Below are 21,981 nucleotides of genomic sequence, written 5' to 3' on the forward strand. Positions count from 1 at the left end.
ACTGCCATAATTTTACAAAAAATTTTGTTTTTGGTCGAAAAGGGAATCAGTCTTTTTTTAAATATGGTCGAAAAGTGAATCGGCCGAAAAGGGAAGAGTACGATTTTGGTCGAAAAGGGAATCAATCTTTTTTAAATTTGGTCGAAAAGTGAATCGGCCGAAAAGGGAAGGGTACGTTTTTGGTCGAAAACGGCTATGCCCTGCTAGATTGATATAATTTTCGATTAACACCCGTTGTGCGATTGTTATTGTTTTTAATCTTTTAAATGTTAATTAAACATAGTACATGTAGTTACCTATAGTTCTCATAAGATTGTACAGTTGTTTTGTTTTCAAGTTGTACGAGCATAAAATATCGCCACACAGTAAAATGTTGAGCTTATTGGTACTACTATGCAGGAGGTAATAGGAGGATTTCATCCTATCTCTTTCAAACAAAACAATTCCCAGCCTCAATTAAAATGTTAAGTGTTTAATATTACATGCACTCGGTTGTCATGTAAACAGAAGCGCTGATGCTCAAATTCTGCTCATCGTATTTTACTGATACAAAATACTATAATTATATATAGGTATAGAACGGTGATTATATTATTTTTTATCGAAAAATGATTAATGCCGTTCTTTTGTATTGAATCGTGTGATAAAAACAATGTTGCGTGAAGCAATCAGCTTTTTCCTCATTATCCTCGAATGCATTGAATTGTAAGCCATTCAAATTGATAATGAATCCACTGATGACAATTACTTCAATTTTAAAAATCCTTTTCGGTTTGAATATTAAAGGTAGATATATACCTACTAAATAATTTACTGGTGGTTTGACTCAGACTTATCGTAAGTTTGATTTATAACGAGTTTATGCATTTAGAATCTCAATTTTATATAAACTCTAGATAAATTTAAATTTAATTCAGCGCTTTTCTTTGTATCGTAAATATATAAAATTAATATTTTTTATTGATTTGAATATAGTGAAGTTAAATATTTTGTTTTAAATTTCAATTATAAGTACATTTAAGATTTTTACCCAGATGGTAGATGAATTATGTGATGCAAATGCAATTTTTACTGACCAAAATGAGCTGAAAAATAATATTGACGTATATTTGAAATATTTACATAACAAAATGTTTGATAGACTGAATAGTTCCAAAATACAATATGAGTATGAATGTCGGTGTATTGTACACTTATATCAATTTAACTATTTCGCACTAGAAATATTTAGAAAATCATTTCATTTCAAAAACGATTTATCTTGGTATCAAGAATTACTCAACTCTTTTTGACTATTAATCGTGGTAAGTAAAAATCTTAAGAATTATATTTTAATTGTTTTTTTTACGTATTTGTCTATTAATTTCATTCAACATAGTAATAATAAACAAAAAATATTAATTGTGTATGGACAATGTGCACTTGATGAAGCAAGTAAAAAAAAAATCTTGAGCAAACTTTACATATGAATGCCCAGAATAACACTTAATTCTTTATTATAACCACATCATATTTCTTGATTATGTATATGATACAAATCACTGCCATTCCACAATTTATTATTGTCATTGTATATTGTGACATCGCCGTGGGATAAAAACAATTGATGTGTCATCAAGTGCACTTAAATATGCCAATTCACGAGACGCACTAAACGGCAGATATATTTTCGTTGAAGACTTGAGTGACGTTTTGTTTTGTAAAAATAGTTTTATTCAAATAGATATTTATATATTATACCACTTCACTGTGTGCAATGGTTGATATGGATAAAATCCAAGTAGTTACTTCAGTTGATATAAGAAGAAAAAACTAACCGGAAGTGTTTGACTTTTATCAATATTTTACTTTTTTTTAAAACCTAGTTTCTTAGAGAAAAAAAACTTATCAGAAATAATATTTTCTTTAGAGTCACATTCCATGACATAATACACACGCATGAGAACGTATGCGATCGCATTTCCCTGTTTTTCCTCTTTTATGATTGTTTAACGCTACCATAAAAATTCAGTACATAACAACACTTCGGTAAACTTTACGAGACCTTATTTTTTAAATATATATATATATATATCGTTCCAATTCCGATCACACATACGCACAGGGGCACACGTCTGTTAGGCGCAAAACTCTGAAGCCGTTTCGTTTCTGCTGCGAATTAATAGCTTCCATTCTCCCTGTAGGATAACTGACGCGCACACTGTTGGCCAATTAATTATGTATGCGGTGAAACTAAAATGCGTGAAGAGGCGTTCGAAAATAGGAAATGGCGGGACAGAGAAAAGGTGGAGTTAAATATCTCATATATGAGAAAATAATAACGGAAAAAAGGTCTTTATTAAAATTAAGCTTGTCATTATGCAGTCAAATCAAATTTAATTTTATGCAGTCGTAGAGCGTATATATTTAAATATATATAATTTACATTTGTCTTTATTTTTAAATGATACTCATAAATACGTTAAGATAATATAATGGATGCAAAACATTGAACACATATTATTATTATTATTTAATGTTTTAACATTGTGAATCAGGTCCCAATACGGAATAAATTATTATATTATGTCACTATTATATGCAGGTACGTAGCGTTTATTTTATTTACTTAGCAATATTATACTATTTTATATTTGTTTACATAACATTTTATAGACAGTTTATCGCATAAACTACTAAATAAAAATTATTCATTGATTAGTACAATAATTGGCCATGTTCTGAAATCACCCTATAATAATATGAAATAAAAAAAAAACTTAAACGACGGCTAATAATATATCCCAAGTTTTCCATAAACAGAACCTTGCTCGAAACTATTTCTTCTTGTTTTCTAATAATATATCTATTTTACTGAAAACCGATATGCCAGTTTATTTCCATATGATGGAGATCATCTTTAAAAACCGTGCTGAAATTATATTTGAATTAAATTACCAGAAATATCAAACAAAAATTAAATATTATTCCAAAGTTCAAATTTAAACAATTTAATGATTAATTGATGTTTTGAAATAATTATTACCAATCCCTGTCTATACAATTATTTTTATAATATAAATCCTATTGTTTTCATATTTATAAAAAGATTTCATGAGTAAAAAAAACCTTTGACTTGGATTTCATCCAAATATATTATTATTTTAAAGAAGACAAAAAAAAAGCATATCAATAAATAAGAAGTAAGTACTAGGTAGCTATTTAAGAAATGTCCAATCTAAAAACAATGGTGACTTTTGTTAAAGGAATACTATTTAGGAAAAACATACAGATTGTATTTTTACTATACTCTCAACCCTAGGTGTTTTAAGCGTTTTAGTAAAACACTTATTCCCAGCTGGTAAGTTGTTATCACTATAAATAAGTTGATTTTATTTATATATTTAGATGTACATTATATATCATGATATAATTAATTATAAAATCTAAAAAACTACGCATAATTAAATTAACGTACACCAATTCTTGATTCTTCATTATAAACAACTAAATTATTGTTTAGCCAACGATTAGTGTTTGTGATCTGTTATATATTATAATTAATAATTTTTTAAATGTTTAATATTATGGTAAGTAATTTAATTTCTTGAATGCTTCGAATACATATACATGTTATGCGATTATACTAAATATTTTGATTAAAGCTTAATATTTTCTGTAACGTTTACGTGGATTTGTTTATGTTTACAAATATAAATACTTCTGAAATAACTAATATGACGAATGTATTACTCCCCAGTATTACTTAATATTTGGAAAAATTGAATGAATAATAGTGCTCCAAACATCCACTAGAAAATCTGTACCACAATATTTTCGATATAATCTATATTGGGTTTTAACGTCTTAGCTTTGTTTCATAAGCGTTGGTTCTCCGAGGACCGATTTCGCAACATGCTAGACAGGAAAAAAATATTTTTGATAAAATTAATCCTTATATAAGTACGCTAGGGACTAATTTCAGCGTCATCGATAGTTTCATATTTTTATATTTTATATCATCCCGGAAAAACATTTTTTTTTTTTACGCGGACGTGACACAGTCACGTAGTCCTCATAGTGTAGCGCGCACGGCCCTTATATCCGGGGGGTCATTTTATTATATCCATTATTATTATTATCATCGTTTTGGAACGAGCTATTCGGAGATAGTAGGGTATGGTATTGAATTGGTGTTTTTATTTTTATTTTTGTCCCTTCTTATTTCATTACAAAACCGTCTGTTTGGTTAATGGACGTCACATCCGCAAAGATAATAATAATAATAAAGTGACATAAGATATTTGCGGCAAAAGTGGAGCAATTTATTTTCGTGGCGATCAAAACAAAACGGAAATGCCGTGGCCAAAAAAACTGTAGCCACGGGACAAGCCGATAGAATTGAATTTTTATCCAGCACAATATTGTGTCTGTGATTGCCACCGCCAAAGCGAACTTAATTAATAACAATAAACGGTGTGAAACTTTTACAATGATTCTTTCAAATAATACTGTTTTATATATTTACTATTATACTATTATTGCGATGAATGAAAAACATTTGGGGTTGATACATTCATCTGAGATTAAACTGTGTCTGTGTTTTATGTTGTATATTATGATAATAATATAATTATTTTGCGCGTGAAGATGTTCAAACTAGTTGTCGGGAGTAGCGACACTACTTTATTTATAGTAATTAACATAACGTTAGTACAGTAGTCCGTAAATTGTACACGCAATGTGGTGATGAAATATTATAGCCAACTAAACAATTAGAAATTTCGCTTAGCGTAGGTAACGAAAATTATCACTACCTAGTTGATGATAAAAATATGTTCTGAGATTAAAATAAACTTCTAAATTACAATATGATTTAAAATAGTGATAGCAGTACGAGCACTGTCTGCAAATGCAAGATAATATAACATGTTATATTTATTTTTATAGTGTGTATTTTCTGGTAAAATACCCATTGATAAGGAAACGCAATGTTTTTTTAATAATTTATTAACATTGCAAATAAAAAAAAAAAAAAATGTAAAGAAAAAGTAATTACTAACTTTTAAGAAGCATTTATTGTTTGGTATTCCTATTGCTAGTGTACTCGTATATATTAATTGTAAGTATGGATAATTGGTAATATTAATTGTTACTAAAAACTGACAAATCTTTTACATAGGTACAATGAAAAACGTAAAAACCAGTGAATATAAATAAACATTTGACGTAAACACCTTGATGACTCACTTATGTTCAATTATTTAATCTCATTACCAATTTGGATTAATACTGTAACTTTCAGTATATAATAATTATACGATTTGGCTTTAACATTTCGATAAATATTCATTATGTAAAACAATTCTTTAAAACATAAATCAAATTATGACTCAAAATAAAATGACACGTTGAGATTTATAAAATTTAATAGATATTTAGATAAATTTATTTTTCTTCAATTTTGGTAGACTTTTGGTATAGTTTTTGTACGCAAACGAGTCTTACAATGGAGTCACTTATCGCAGGTTTTAAAAGTTAATGTGCACTATTAAGTTCTAGATTTATACACAGACGGATATCGCCCAAAATTATTTATAAGTAATTGTTCAAAGACGCCACTTTTTTGTACCATTCTAATTATTTCAGTTTTAATATTTTATTATTTCTATATATTTATTCGATATTTTTATTATTTAACATACTAAAATGTAAACATAAGGAAACCTAATATATCATAAATAATAAGATTTATTCTTGAATAGTAAGGTAATTTGTCATTGCATTTGGATTTAATACCAATAATACTCATCACTAATCTTAATTGGAATGAATTCATTCATTAATGAAGCAAGATATGTCCCCGATCGGTGCAATTGTGCAACTAAATGCACACATTCAAAATGTTTACCTTAAAATTGGTGATAGTTTACTCACAACAAAAACCATAGGTAAACCCTAAGATATACATCAAACATATTTTTATTTTTTATTTTTTTTTTATTCAAGTAATTTAATAATTTAAACATTTTTAATAAATTAAAATAAAATAATCTTTTGTGTAGATTCTATAGTTTTGGATTTTATGAAGGTACTTTTGGTAGTTATAATTTCACAGTGCACTGTTTATGATATGTAGTCTGTCAATTTGATAGTCTATTAGTCTTTAATATTATATTATTAGGCCAGTTAATAGGTGTTACCGAAAAATCCAGTCAGAATCTTTGCGTAAATGAATTAGGTAAATCAAAACAATAAATAAAATCAAACAGATTTAAAAAAGTTCACCAAGTTCAGAAACTAACAAGCATTAGTGTTGTTTGTATATTGGAAATATTTGTACTCGAATCCTCTGCTATACCTAATGAAATATTAATGGGGACTTGGTTGTTTATCTTCTGTGTGGTTAACCAGTCATCCGTATTAATATTATTTTGTATGATTTAATAAAAAATTCTTTTTACCTAATCAGTTTTCCTGTTTGGTGTTTATTTATCATAAAGAAGATTGAGTGATAACATCTTAAAACTTATTAAGTGTGTAAATAATCCGTCAGCTTTATCTGCATAATAGCTTAAACTTCTCTTGTGCTGCAAAGTTTATGTTGAAACCATAAATCATAATATTTAAATTTCCGTCTTGCTAAAACGTTACAAAATAATTTGTCAACAGCTTTATCGGATTGCCCTAAGTACCTCATATTTTCACCTCACGTAATTATACATTAACGGAGTGATCCGTGCGAATAAAACGGTTTGGAAACCAACGCGAGGAAAAGTAAAAGCCGGGTCGTCTGAAATAAAACGTTATGAGCTATAATAGGCTTAGGTAATTTTTTTCTCGAGATTTAAATGGCGTTGGGTGAAAAACGCCGCTCGTTCGTTGAATAAACGAGAAATAATAATATCAACGTCAGGGAAATTACGTGCGTTCCTACATGCTGTTATAAAACGGGAGGTTACTCGTGCCGAATACGGACATAAATTATTAGAAGATCGGATCGCACACAAAAGAATATAGGTACGCAGTGTAACATGATCACGTCCCGTCTATAATAGGAATATCCTACGAATTATTATATTATAATATAAAAGCGGGTTTAGTAACCAGCTCGAACATAACACGAGCGATCCCTGCGATATTATTTATACTTTGTTCAAATAATGGCCGGATTGTATCTTTGTATTATTATTATTTTTATTAGTTGTATTACGTGACGACATACAACACTCAGCGGCGAAACTGATGATTCAAGCGTACAATAACGACAATAATAGGTAATTATAAAAATGTTCACGGTCTGATAATATATTATTAATAATATGTTCAATGTTCATGAATACGCACTCAAACGGAGTTAAGGACGACTTTTAGACTCTTAGCCAACATCTATTCTATCAAAAGCCAAACAATAATGTTGCGCCGGTAAATATAACCTAATATAATAATAGTTATAATAATAATATAATATTACGTGTGCCTGCGTTAAATTGGCCTAGAACCAAACGGCGCCATCCCTCGACTCTGAAAAGATACTTTATAATGATATATAATACTCCATATATATTATTACGCGTGATATATACACGAACGTGTGCATATATATGTTTATTTATTTATTTATGCACAAGAGGTACTATGTAACATATTATACATATGATACGCGTAGTTATATAATATGTAGAAGTATATATACGCATGTATATACGAAAAAGCGAAATTAATATTTACGACCGTACATATCCACCAGGCCAAACCGTGTGTAGGCGGTTTTTCGTTATCGTCTCGACTTCAACTCGTAGATAAAACCTAAAATATAGTATACAGAGTGATTCACCGAGCATTCTCAATATGGTTTTTTATTTTTCAAATATATACGACTTGAAAGCCAAATCATTATTAGTAAATTCTTGAAATTTGTTGTACGTAGGTATACTACCTAAGGAGTGTCTCGTGAACACACAAAATTTGGTGTTGCAAATGAGAACATAATTTTTCTATGGTATATTAATTAGCAGATAAATTTATTGAAACTGTGAATGTATCAAAATAAAAATTGAAACGAGTAGTTTTTGAATCATCTAACTCTGTTTGTGTAATAAGAATAATAGGTCCAAGACCTTGGTTTTGAAAGATTTAGGCTAAGGTGATTTGAAAATTTTAGCAATTCATAAGTAAACAATCAACATATTTTATAATTTTTAAAAATTGTCAAAATACTATAAATACGAGTTTCGCAATATTAAAATTATTTCATATTTTTTTAAAATCATTTTTAAGGACTATTTTCATTTTTATAAAAATGTTGATGACTGAAAAACTACTCGTTCAAAATATGAATTAAATACCTAGATAAACATTGTAAACAAATATATATACTAAATAATTAACTTGCTGTATACCTAACTGGGAAGTATTTATTCGGAAAACAGAAGTTTGTATTTCCATAGGATAATAGGACATAAGTAGAATAAATCTCAAGAATTTGAAAATATTCTGGTCTTTAAGACGTATATTTTTAAAAATGCTCAGTAAACCACCTTGTATGCTGTATTTACATGCATTTAAGTCGAAACAATAACAAATGACTCTTTTGTAGTACAAAAAATCTCAAGAATTTAAAAATATTTAAAAATTCTAATAATTTTAATAAATTGTTTATCGTTGAAAAATGAGCGATGAGCATTTTTCATCACCCTGTATAATACTATGGAGTAGGTATATATATACCTACACCGTTTTCAAATTTTCCGGTGCGGAACTCGGCACGCACTATTTGCTACGCGTCGACGTTATATACCATGGTATAAAAGTCCGGAATAAAATACGTGCTTTTTTTTCGAACGGGGGCGATGGTTGTTGATATCGTTAGATATATCATTATGTTACTTGTATTAGAATTTATAACAATCCTCATCCTTGGATCTTCCGTTGTGTCATAACTGAAATATTATGTGCGTATCGTAAATCTTTTTCGGGACCGGCATTTTTGAAACCATACATTTTCAACAAATCGAAAAAATATGTTTTCATTTAGTTTTATTTTTAGAAAATGTTCAGTGGACAGAACTGTGTATAGTACTACGATTTATGTACAATAATAATTGTCAGTTATATCGATGATGACACAATTGTTGCCATCATTATACCAGCTTTAATATAACGGATCACTTTTTTTCTTCTATCAAACATCGCTATTTATTTAATATCTATTATCGAATTTTGCATTCAGAAAAAAACTCATTCAAATATTCAATGTTACATCGGTTGATAAAAATAATTGGAGATTTTGGAAACTTTACAAAATGGCTTTTTATAGGAATAACAATAATAATTGCTATTGGAAACATCTAAAGTTGCGTGTTCAATACAATAACGTTTTCATCCGAACAATTGTTATTTCTTGGTATGGTCTGTTTGAGTGGTCAGTTCGTTTGGTAAATTGTATTGCGTGTGATTTTTCACTGGGCACTCTTAAAAGTAAAACAAAGTAAGCGTAAACAATAAACTTCATAAAAATAAGTGCCTTGCCTCTTGATTCTTGAACAATATTGGTGAAGAAGAATATCTGGAGGTTTAATCTAACAAAGCGTCCATGCTTAAGATTATAATTTATCTCGTTGGTGTTGTGATTTGTAATTTTATTTATTTATTATTTTTTTTAAGCCTCATTATACATGGTTAATTAATTTGTTCACATTTTACTTACATTAGTTTTTTACATAATATGTATTATTTATTATGCTTTAACATATGCATGCATGACGTATACGCGTGGCTTACAATAACTTGTCAATTTATGAGTTGTTAAGGAAGATGGTCAGCTGTTATGTGCTGTTTATATTCCTATTTCTTTTTTCTCCTTGGGAAAAGTGTCTTACCTCAGCTGGTACAATTTAGGATAAATCTCTTTAAATAATTGTATTATACAACGCAATTAATTAAATTACCTATCTCGTAAAATGGACTTAAAATTAAACATAATTAAAATGCTTAATGTATTATATATTTATGTATAGTGTTTAACTTTTACTTTCCTCGCACAATTACTACTCGAAATTCTGTCATTCATCATAGTAATTTGTAATTTATGGGACTGCTATCATCATGAACATACTGCGAGTCTTGAAATGTTTTTATTTCTTTGTGATTTAGACATTTAGTGCATAACCATATATATATAATATAGTGTACTGGTAGTCAATGGCGTATTGTATTTTTTGAATAATAGTTATTTGTAAATGTAGGTCGATGGTTATCGCCTATCAGGTATTATGCCAATACCCATGGGAAATTAATTATTGAAATTTGTCAACGATCCTAAAATCCCGCGTGACCATGTGTAGCCGCAAAGGTCATCTACCAACGTCAATTATTAGTGGCTCAATATTGTATATAATATAATTATATCGGTTTAATACGAAACCCGAAAGCGTAGGTCCATTGATGTATATAGTACGTATTAAGTACGTTGAACAATAATGTCCATTTATAATATTATTATCATAAAATAAATACCCGGTACGTGTACAACAAAAGTGTCATTTAATTGCTATGATAAAATTTCCAATTTAACTATAAATAAACATAATATTATTATATCATTGACTATTTTCTAACTAATTTATAAATCTATTTTAAACCAAGTTATTGGCTCAATAAACTTCAACTTACACATACGTGATACGTCCACCACCTCAAAGACGACTAAAACGTGGTCGCCCGCACGATCTTATTCGATAATGCTATTAAATAACTAGTCACTACTGTAATTATCGCTCTTAATTGTAATTGTAAATACTTATATCATGTTAAAATTAGTCAAAAAAAAAAATTATGTTATTTATCCATAGATGTAGATAGCCTTATAGGCTAGGAATGTCTTGTTATAAAATAAAATTAAAAAAAAAAAAAACCAAGTTATACATATATGTAATTATATTACATATTAAACTGTATTGAAACTATAAAGAACTCAAGAAATATTAAGACGATCGATGTTTTAAAAATCTTATATTCTTTTCAAACATGATAATATGTAAAAACGAATAATATATGGTTATTTGAGGTAAAAATGAAACAAGAGGTATTTCAAAAGAATATTATTCACGGATCCAACATTTACAGAGCATAAAACTATATATATAGTGTTTATACACAATGCTAGTCTATCAATATTTCATTCGACTATATTATTATTATGAGTAGCTATAAAAAAAGTAGTTTTCAAGCCGATTGAATTTCATCGTCTATTATCCTAAACAGTATTACAAGCATAGGCATAATGTAACACACGAAACACGAACTTCTATAATATGAATTTAATGGAGTACATGGGCTTTTTTTAAATATGTATAATATTATTATTATTATCATAGGTTAAGTTTAAATATCCAAACTACACTAAATAAAATAATACTCGATTATTAGAATTCCGATCTGCATCGTACCTTTTTATATTGGGTGGCGATATCCGCTTTTAAGACAGTCCATGTCAATAATATTATTGCTGACAATTACAATTTCCACTTAGTTTAACGTTTATATTATATATACGGGTATAATGAATTTAACCTTATCGAGGGATACGCATCAATATTGCATAGAGATAGAGCTGATACAGACAAATGTGTGGCAGCGGTGGAGAAAATTCGTACGCGTAATAATTATTGATATTATTTCCATAGTTTTTTACAGCCTACCTATCAAACAAGTATATAAGCGGTACCTATAATTATTCAATTGCACCTGCTGCTGCTAATATATAATATAGGTATAATAACATACAGTGTATGATAATAACACAATGATATTATACTCTAATGTTTTCATGGTACGCATTCCGTTTGTCGTCCTCGGGGGACTATGTACGCCACATGCATTGTGATCATCAACACTGACGGCTGGGTTGACGGGAATAACAAAATTCCACCAAAAAACAAAACAAAAAACAAAAAAACAAAACAAACAAACACGTTTCTTTTCGTTCTTCTATTACACACGATTCGTTGTGTACCTACACGATGTGCAGTATAAAATATATTAATATCGTTTTGTTTAAATTATATAATAATTGTATGGCATCCTCACTACGCAGATTGGCAATATATTTGACCGCAACCGCAGCATTAGCAGCGGTAGTAGTAGTACTTATTGCAGTAGTAGTTGTACAGGTAGTATAATAGTGATAGCAGCCGCAGCAGTAGTCATAATATATTAGTTGTATAAACTAATCGAATTGTATATATACAAACATACATACATATGTATATGAATTATTGTGTCGTAGTGTTAGTAAACATATTACACATGATGATATAATTATATATATATGATATATACAATATAATATATGGATGTACATATTACGCGCTGCATAAGAATGCTAGTCACTAGTGATCGGTCACGTGAACATGAGTTGTACGCGTACTGCATCATATAATACGTCATTTAGATTATGTGTGTGTGGTCGCAAAAAGAACGACTCATAATAATTGCATTATTATTATTATTGATATTATTAAGTTTGAACGATGAGGGGCCAAATATTCAGTGGGGTGAACGCGCGCCCGTTCGAAATACTTTAAACACGCTCACTTGTTGTAGAGCACGATATCCGGCCGCCAAATGTGATCGGAAGGCACGTGAAGCATTTGCACGCCGCCATACTCCTTAGGGTCCCATTGCAATTTGTAGTCATTCCACGCCTGCAACACAACCAAACATGCGAATTGTATATAATTGTAATTAATCGAGAATTAATAATATTGTACTCGAGATCATTGTGATAATATTGAAGTCAGGATTTTTATGCGCTAAAAAAAAAAACAAAATGACTAATAATATTTTGCAACAATCCATTAAAATAACCATGAAATAAACACCTTTTATGATATTATGATCTTAAAATGTAAAAAAAAAAACATGCTTATACTATCATACAATTAACATATTATTAAAATTATAATTTATTTTATTGTATCTATAGCACACATGTCCGATGTATCTATATAATATATACATTTTCTGCACCCATCTAAACGAGTCCATGACGAGCGCAGTTTCGGTGAACGAATTAATTTCCGGATTATTATGATTATACCGCGAGGTTTATCCTAATTATTGTTGTAGTTATCACCATTATGTATAAACGATCGGACAAAAGGATTAAACACTATACTGCAGGTATAACTGAATTAATAGCTATTTCTGAACAAAATAATCTCATAACAAGAACACGCTTATGTCATTTATTGGTATATTAGTTTCTGCGATGCACGCGTACAGAAACGATTGTGATATTGTATGATCATTAATTATTGCTATTTTAAATATAAATGTATATACACTAACTAAACGCAAAGTCATAGAACGAAATATTATATACTTTATGCAACATTCCTGATTATAACATACAAAAACTCATTACACGCTACGGCCTACAACACAATATTAAATTTACATTGATATCAAACAAAAAAATATAAAAACACTTGCGCACAGATTTGAACAATTTTATTGCGTTGTTGCATGATTGTTATTTTTTTTTTTTCATTATATGTAGACATAACGATAAAAAAAAAATATATATACAAATCGTTGTATATACCATCGAAATCCGTAAATCTAGTTTTAAAATTGTTTATTTCTACTTATTTTATAATAACCCGTTTTGCTTTAAATATAAAATATACTATTATACATAATATCGTTGGAAACTAGCTGATCCCCATACACTTGGTTGCCCGTTAAAAATACTGACTCTACCTATACAATTCAACATTTTTGGTGAACTCGTCATTTATATCCGGTTAATCATGATCAAAACTTCCCGTGGATTTACCCTATCTTAATCTCCATAAAAGATTGTAATAGTCATTTAAAATACAGGACTAAAAGTATGTTCAATTATAATATTGTATCATATTTAAAAAAAAAATTGCTACTTATCAACAAATTGCTAATTTGCTAATTTCTTATTCTTCCATACTAAATTATATAATCAATAGAAACCATATAATACACAAAAATATGATTTATGTTATTATTTTTTCTATAAAAAATCACAAATTTGCAATAAAAAAAATTAAAAGCAACAACTTATCAAAATATAATATATTCTATAGATTCTTGGGATTGTGTAGCTTTCTGATGGTAAAAAATGTTAAAACCAGTTAAATAGTTCCAGAGACTAACCGATCAAACTAAAAATGTTCTTCTGTATATTATATAACCCCTTTAACCCCTATAAGAGTCGAATTTTGAAAAATAATGTGTTAGGGGGGTTTCGTATTATAAAATGAATTTATTGACACAATTCTATAGAATTAACTGTGAATTAAATTAAATTTTAAGGTATACTCATATCTCCAGTGATTCCGACTAGGTGATATTTTTTATTACCACTTTTATCCCCTTAGAGGTTGAATTTTGAAAAATCCTTTCTTAGTTAGTCCTTTTATTGCTTAAGGAACCTCTGTACAAAATTTCAAGTCTCTAGACCCAGCGGTTTGGTATGAGAGTTGATGAGTGAATATGGGTCTTCTATATGTTAAAAGATGAATATTATAGTGAATTTACGATTATTACTATTCCTATAGTTAAATTACAATATGCGTCGTAGTACCGTTTAATTAAAAACATTATTTAAAAAAAAAAAAAATTGAGTTAACGTTGAGAACTAAAATGTATTATATTATATGAGCTTATGATATTGTATTCCCATACTTAATTATCATATTATGATATGTTTTAATAAACGGTAAATTATTTTTCAAGTGTAATTAATTTATGTCCACGTGTGTTGTTCTCGAATATAAGTTTATATATTTATAAAGGATATGCATAATAATTTTGTGTTAAAATTTTAAAAATTTCAGGAAAAAAACAAACACATTTATTAACGGTTTAAAAAAAATTAGGTATAAAAAGTTGTAAAATACATCAGAGAATGGCTTAAACTCTCAAGTAATGATAGAGTGAGTGTCATATTTCCTTCCTCGGTTTAACGAACTCCGTTCTGAATGACGATGTTAGGAAATATATGACTTATACAGTAATTGGGTGACTACAACATAAATTATTATGTTATTTGCGTTATTGTGTTATAAAAATAATAATAATAATAATTTACTACTAGGTTCTGATGGAAAATAGATTACATAAATAGTATGTACATGTAATATATTAATACATTTATGATTCAATTTCAATTGTATTATCCTACTTAATATAGCAAATGACGTATTCTAACCCATATTATTATCCTCATAGGTTCCATAAAGATTATTATTATACCATCAAATTATAGAATAATTTTAATAACATACCATTTGTGAACAACCTCAGCTTACTTACTATAAAGTATAAATGAATATCTATAATATCATTGTGCACGATGTTTTAAAACTATTGCATTATAAAAAATGTTTAAACTAACTTCTTATTATTTATATTATTCTCAATATATTTCCACTAATTTTAAAGAATTTAAATACAACCTTGTATAGTTGTTATAATTTTCTAAAACATTCAGTAATTAAATCGTAGATAATATGACGTCCAATCCATGATTTCTATAAAGCGCATTATAATGATTTATAATACATAATATATATACATATAAGGATGCAATAATTAGATAGATATGTGGATAACAACTAAAATTCATATATATATATATATATATATATATATATATATATATATATATATATATATATATATATATATATGTTATGGTAAAAGTACGAATACCGGTTAAACCTAGGATTTACCGGTAAATCCTAGGTTTCGCCGACTACTGTTGGTAAAACATAGGATACACAACATCGTTTGGTCAAACCACGAATGATTTTTATAGTTCGGACTTTTACAAACGAGATTTGGTAAATCTTAGTGTTAGTAAAAGTCCAAAAATTTTTACCAAATGTATTAATTATTATTATTATTTAAGTTTATTTAAGTTAAAAATATTATTATTTAAGTTTTTTTAGGTAGGTACTACATCAATGCCTATAATATATTAAATACACACATTTATATTATTGTTATATATTATGACAACAAATTTATATAATTATTACACAATATTATTGCTGTAATGCTGTTTATTATTATTGTTATTATTATTATTATTAAATACTAATGCAAAAATTGACATATTGAATGCACTAGGAACATTTATTACCAATTAACATTTCTACCTCCATGACCTGTTGCAATATGTGCTTCATGAATAATTTTATACAAATCATCATAGCGAACATAGTAACGCATTTCTTTGGAGGCACCATTTATCGGAGCAATCAGTTTTTCTTCTCCGCTAATGTTAACAATATCAAACCGTTTAAGCCGTCGATAGTGAATTTTTTAACTTTGACCAATTTTGATTCTTTCACTTCGTTCAATAATACATCATATTTTTCATTAGTTATGTATAGAGTGTTTTTATTATTTTATGCTTCAACTACACTATTTAAAAGTTCGTAAAACCGTATTTTAATTGACATATTGAAAATCGTATACTTTTCACGACAATTGCAAAACGAATACTGATCACAATAATATTTTTAATATGCCTATTCAATTTATAATCAATCTATTATAAAGCCTGTTCCGTACCATAAACTAAATTGTATGTGCAACACAGTATTAAGTAGGAACAACTTTTATCACATATCTAGGTACCTTTTGGGCTAATTTATTGATTGTATTGTGATTCTATTGATAGTGATTTGATTGTATGAGTATTTAGTACACGTGTCAAGGTTTTCCATTATCATGATGTATATGAAAGTCTAAATGAAAATTCCCAAAGTCAATACTTAAATAATAATAATTATGATAATCAAGAAAAAAGCCGATCGCAGTTTAGTTGTCATAATATATAACAATAATATAAATGTGTGTATTTAATATATTATAGGCATTGATGTAGTACCTATCTAATAAACTTAAATAATAATAATAATTAATAAATTTGGTAAAAATGTTTGGACTTTTACTAGGTAACACTGATTGTTTATCCTAAGATTTACCAAATCTCGTTTGTAAAAGTCCGAACTATAAAAATCATTCGGGATTTGACCAAAAGCGATGTTGTGTACCCTAGGTTTTACCAACAGTAGTCGGCAAAACCTAGGATTTACCGGTAAATCCTAGGTTTAACCGGTATTCGTAGTTTTACCGTAACACATATATATATATATATATATATATATATATATATTGTCATATTGATCATAAGCCTAAAATATCAAATATGATCATTAGCTGTTTGTAAGGAGGGACGATTGGTTTAGAACACGTAATAATATATGTACCTATGGCAAGGATTTGTTGTTAAAAACCTGAGTGGTCACCCATCTGGGTGCTAGCAACACCAGCTGGTACGCACACTCAGAGCGTTTCTGCAGTTAGGCGTAACACCAAATAACACCAAGTAAAATCACCAGATATTTTATTGTTATAATAACGTAGTCAGCTATTCACTGTTATTTCTTTGCACGTGTACCTGAATTGCCTATACAATACGCCGTCTTAAAAATCTTTAAAAAAAAGTTAATCATGAAATAAACTGTACAATAGTGTACCCATAAATCATTTTATCCACTTTACGATAAATATGATGAAGGATATTAAAAATTGATTTTATATTTGTTTTATAGTCAATATTTGATTAACGCGTACTGTACACGTGACTTGACAAAAGGAAATTACAAAAACCTTATTTTATACTACACAATTAAACATAATATATTATATATACTTATATAATTATTATTGTTAATGATGTCAGATGATTTTACAATCGATAGTGCGTAATTCGGATGCGTTGCGATATATGAATGAAAATAAAAATAATAAGTATCGTAAAATTCAGATAACCTACGACCGCAGAAACTTCGAGTACAGTGCTCAAGATGACCCATAATATGACGAGCGTATGTCGTCTCCGGGCTGCATACTTGTGAAAACGATAAAAAAATTAATAAAATTCCTTAAAGGTAATGAACAATTAATATATGCACTGCCATGAATCACATTTAGGTATAAAAAACCATACAAACCATTTTCGTCTAGTCAGCGACTCGGTCGTCTAGCATAATTATCGCGGGCGCGTTTACCCATTTAGTTGCGGAGTCTTATCTATGACTGTAATTTCAGACTTACAACATGCCACAACACCAACATAGCAATAAATTTGGCAGTGACAGTCATTGTGTGCGTGTGGTGTGTAAATTTTCGGACATCGCACAAGCATCAGACGTGGACTGTGGCTCTATTTGAGCGCTCGATACCTTTACACCAATCATTATAATATGCGTTAGACGGAAGGGGGTGTGGTGGGTGAAGGAGGTTAAAGAGGGATATAAGGAAATGGCGGTAGATACCAGCGCTAGACACGTGTGGTTTTTGGGTCACCGTACCACGTACAACTAATTAGCTGAAGTACTCATACATCCGTAGTACAACGAGAAACCACTCGACTTCTTTACGCTTCCGAGAATCTCAAAAAATTATATCAGTAATGATCGGCGAGGGGACGAGCCAAACCGAACCCAAATAAAAAACGTCGATTGTTACCACATAATAATACATACTACACGATTTCGTAGTGCATGCAACAACGATTTCATCGTTTATAAAACAAGACCAACCGTTAAATATGACGACAAAAAATACGACATATTTCACAAGAGATTTTTTTTTTAAACTCCAATATCTGATTTTTTTACTATGATTTCAAATTTTTTAAATACACAAAAATAATCAGAATCTATCTGATTTCTATAGTCCAACAATTAGAACGTCATAGACATGCAGAGACAAAACCGGGTAACTTTGTAAATTTAATTTCGTTACGTTTACCTAACAAATCAATAATTAATTGGTAAAATGAACGAACAATTAAATAACGTCATTACTTATTAATATATTTTTAGTAAAATAGTGTGTTCATTATTGTTAAGCGTGACTAATAAAATATAGGCATATTATAAAGATTATTTTATTTTAATAGTCTGTTTTATTAAAAAAAAAAAAAAAAAACAGGAGAACGTAGTTTGTGTTGCACGATACCAACATTTTTTATTTTTTTTTTAAAATTTTTTTGAAGGTTTATTTCGTTTTGTTTTAAACCAAATAATTTAGAATTCTAAGTCAAGTTATTACGTATTAATATGTTTAAAGCTATACGTACATAGTGGAGTACTGTTCCACCGTACGCGATGTGTGTCGTGTTCCTCTCACGCATTCCATTCTGTATTTAAACCTTTAATAATAGCCAAAAATCAGTGAAAATGAAAATTTTTTATGTAAGCTTGTTCAAGATATCTTTAAAATTGCTATAAGTAAATCAAAATCTTAAATAAGTACCACTTAATTTCATCTAAACAATTTATTAATCAATGTCATTATAATCGGTTATAATCGTTACTTTCTTTAGACAGGTCAAAAGCTAGAATTGAAAAAAAGGTATCCAATTACATGAAACGTTTTAACATTGATTATAAATACTATAGTAATTATACTATATACTATAGTATTTATAATCAATGGTTTTACATACAATAAAAACCAATACAATGATAAATGATGATTTTCCAATAACTCCTTAATTCAGTATAAGCAAAATATTAGAAATAACATCTGATAAATATTATTTATTTTTGAAACTTTCTAGTTATTATACCAAATTAATTTAGAAAATCAATTTAATCTGAAAAATTTATTTTGTTAAGTGTAAAAAACTTAGAATTTTAGTATTCAGATGGTCGAATATGCATAAATAAGAATATTCAGGATAATATGACGCTAAGAGCTGTTAAATAAATTTCTGAACTACCATCAAGTTCATCTCAGAGGCAGAACTACAAAATAAAATATGAAAATTGTTAATAATATAGTTGTCAATAATGTAATCTCAATCCAATGAAATTAAAATTCTGTAACCCAGTGGCCTATGTCGCCGAGGTTAAATTTCGTTTAATAATAAAAAAAAAAATTTCTGAACTAATCCTCTCAAGTACGTACAAACCATTAACTTTTAAGACATGGCTACGAATGGAATAGAACCAATAGACAGGTTGTGGTTGATTTCTTGTTCTTAAAAAAAAAAAAACCAAACAAGTTATTCAAAACACTAAAACAGAAATGTTATCGGGTCCCAGTAGTTATGAAAATAAATTTGTTGATATAGATGGAGGTTGATGTTGGTAATTACATCAATAGATAACACAGAAAAAAACTAGGGGCGGTACTGGTTTGCGCACAAATACCAAAAAGACAACTTGTTTGGGCACAAAACTACCACTCGTTTGGGAACAATTGAGTCGTAACCAAGCACATGGTTTGCGTACAGTTACCTTTTAGCCTAACCTTTTAAAACTTAATAGTTTAATACCTACCATATTAATATTTGTTAATTTATAAGTAAATTATTAAAGTACTTAAATACATTTTCCTTTTCGCTTAACAGACTTAAGAGTGTCTAAAAATGCTTGTCAATACTTGCTTTTTAATAATAATTGTTAATAAATTTATAATATGTTAAAAATGCACGTTAATACTTGCTTTTTAATAATAATTGTTAATTTATTTATTATATGTTAAAAATTCATATAATATAATACTTGTTTGTGTAAATTTTAATTTTAATTTTAATATAATGTGGTTGGTAAACGTGTCTATTATTTTTCGTAAAAACAGTTTTCCATTATTTTTATGTATTTCGTTTGGTCTCTTTCGCCAGATCTATATCTTGTCCATAAGTTTATGCGATGTTCGACTGATTCTATTGACTCCTTACTCCTTATTTTCGTGTGCGCAAACCAGTTGTACATTTAATATAACTGTGTGCGCAAACGAGTTCCGATTTTTCAGGTAAAAATTGTAGAATGTGCGCAAACAAGTTGCAGCCAAAACTAGTGGTTATAAAATTTAATTTTAAAATGTTCTATAAAATATTATTATAATAAATAATAAGCACATATTTTTAATCAAGAGTTAAAAAATTGTATCATGGAGTTAAAAATAAGAAACTGGCACAGGTTTCAAATGCTATCATATTTTTTATGTTTTTGAACGTGTCTTGTATTTGAATATATTGAAACAATTAAATTATTGGAACTTGGAACCACCCAAAAAATATTAAAAACTTAATAAATCATGGATATTATGCATAAAGGCCCTTAGATAATTAAACTACTGCAAACATTGATATAGATTTTTTGGTATTTTAATTTCAAGTATAAATAATTCATCTCCATTAACTTAATACATTTATATTTTTAAATAGCCTGTAATATTGTTTGGTATTCCGTTAGATATTTGAATCTATTGCTAATGTTGGTGTTATAATATTAATATAATACGCACATAAATCCAAGAAAAAAATACGATTGAAAGTCATTTTTAAAGGGTTTAAAAAAAAAATCAAATGGGAACAAAACGATTGAAACACTGAAATTGATTGCTAACCGTGACTAAACGATATCGAACGTAGGTACGATGATGATGAAAACGACGTGAATAGTTTTTCTTTTTTTCCACGTCGTCCGATTCCACCTTTATGGAACTGAAATAAATTCTGCTGCGTGCACGTAGGTATGCCTAACAAGCGAGCAAATAAACATGCAATAAATTGTGGTGGGTGGTTGGGGATGAGGTTCGACGCGAGAACGAAAACCCACGGCAGACGAGGTAACAATTTTTTACACGAGTTCAAACAACATTACATCGTCGTTGCTGGGACCGCCGATAAATATTAAGTGGTCGAATCTATCATTCGGGAAACGGCGAGAATTTGATGACAGTGATGTACGATTGGTGAGGCCAATATATGTGTATAATATTATGGATCAATTTTTGTGTATGTATGAAAACGCGTATGTATTATAAGTTCTACAGCTTAACACGTGTCCCACTCACCCGGAATCCCTATAATAATAATAATAATATGTGGATGCCTTTCTTTTCGGTAATCTTCTTTAACAGACG

General features: G+C 28.7%; 1 protein-coding gene across 7 annotated transcripts in view; it reads right to left on the reverse strand.

Moving 5' to 3' along the window:
* Positions 1 to 21,981, reverse strand: part of nAChRalpha4 (nicotinic acetylcholine receptor alpha4) — a 168,967-nt gene that overhangs the window by 91,805 nt on the left and 55,181 nt on the right. For all 7 annotated transcript variants that reach the window (XR_016190740.1, XR_016190738.1, XR_016190739.1 and 4 more), the window contains one exon: positions 12,577 to 12,686. Coding sequence is in view for 2 of the 7 variants with exons in the window: in XM_089222189.1 (XP_089078315.1) it covers positions 12,577 to 12,686 (110 nt within the window). In the remaining 5 variants the exon portion in view is untranslated. The remainder of the gene's footprint in view (positions 1 to 12,576; positions 12,687 to 21,981) is intronic.

Source organism: Diuraphis noxia, unplaced genomic scaffold, assembly GCF_037042655.1.
Source record: "Diuraphis noxia isolate RWA-SAM2 unplaced genomic scaffold, SU_Dnox_SAM2 contig0003, whole genome shotgun sequence".
Taxonomy (NCBI): Eukaryota; Metazoa; Arthropoda; class Insecta; order Hemiptera; family Aphididae; genus Diuraphis; species Diuraphis noxia.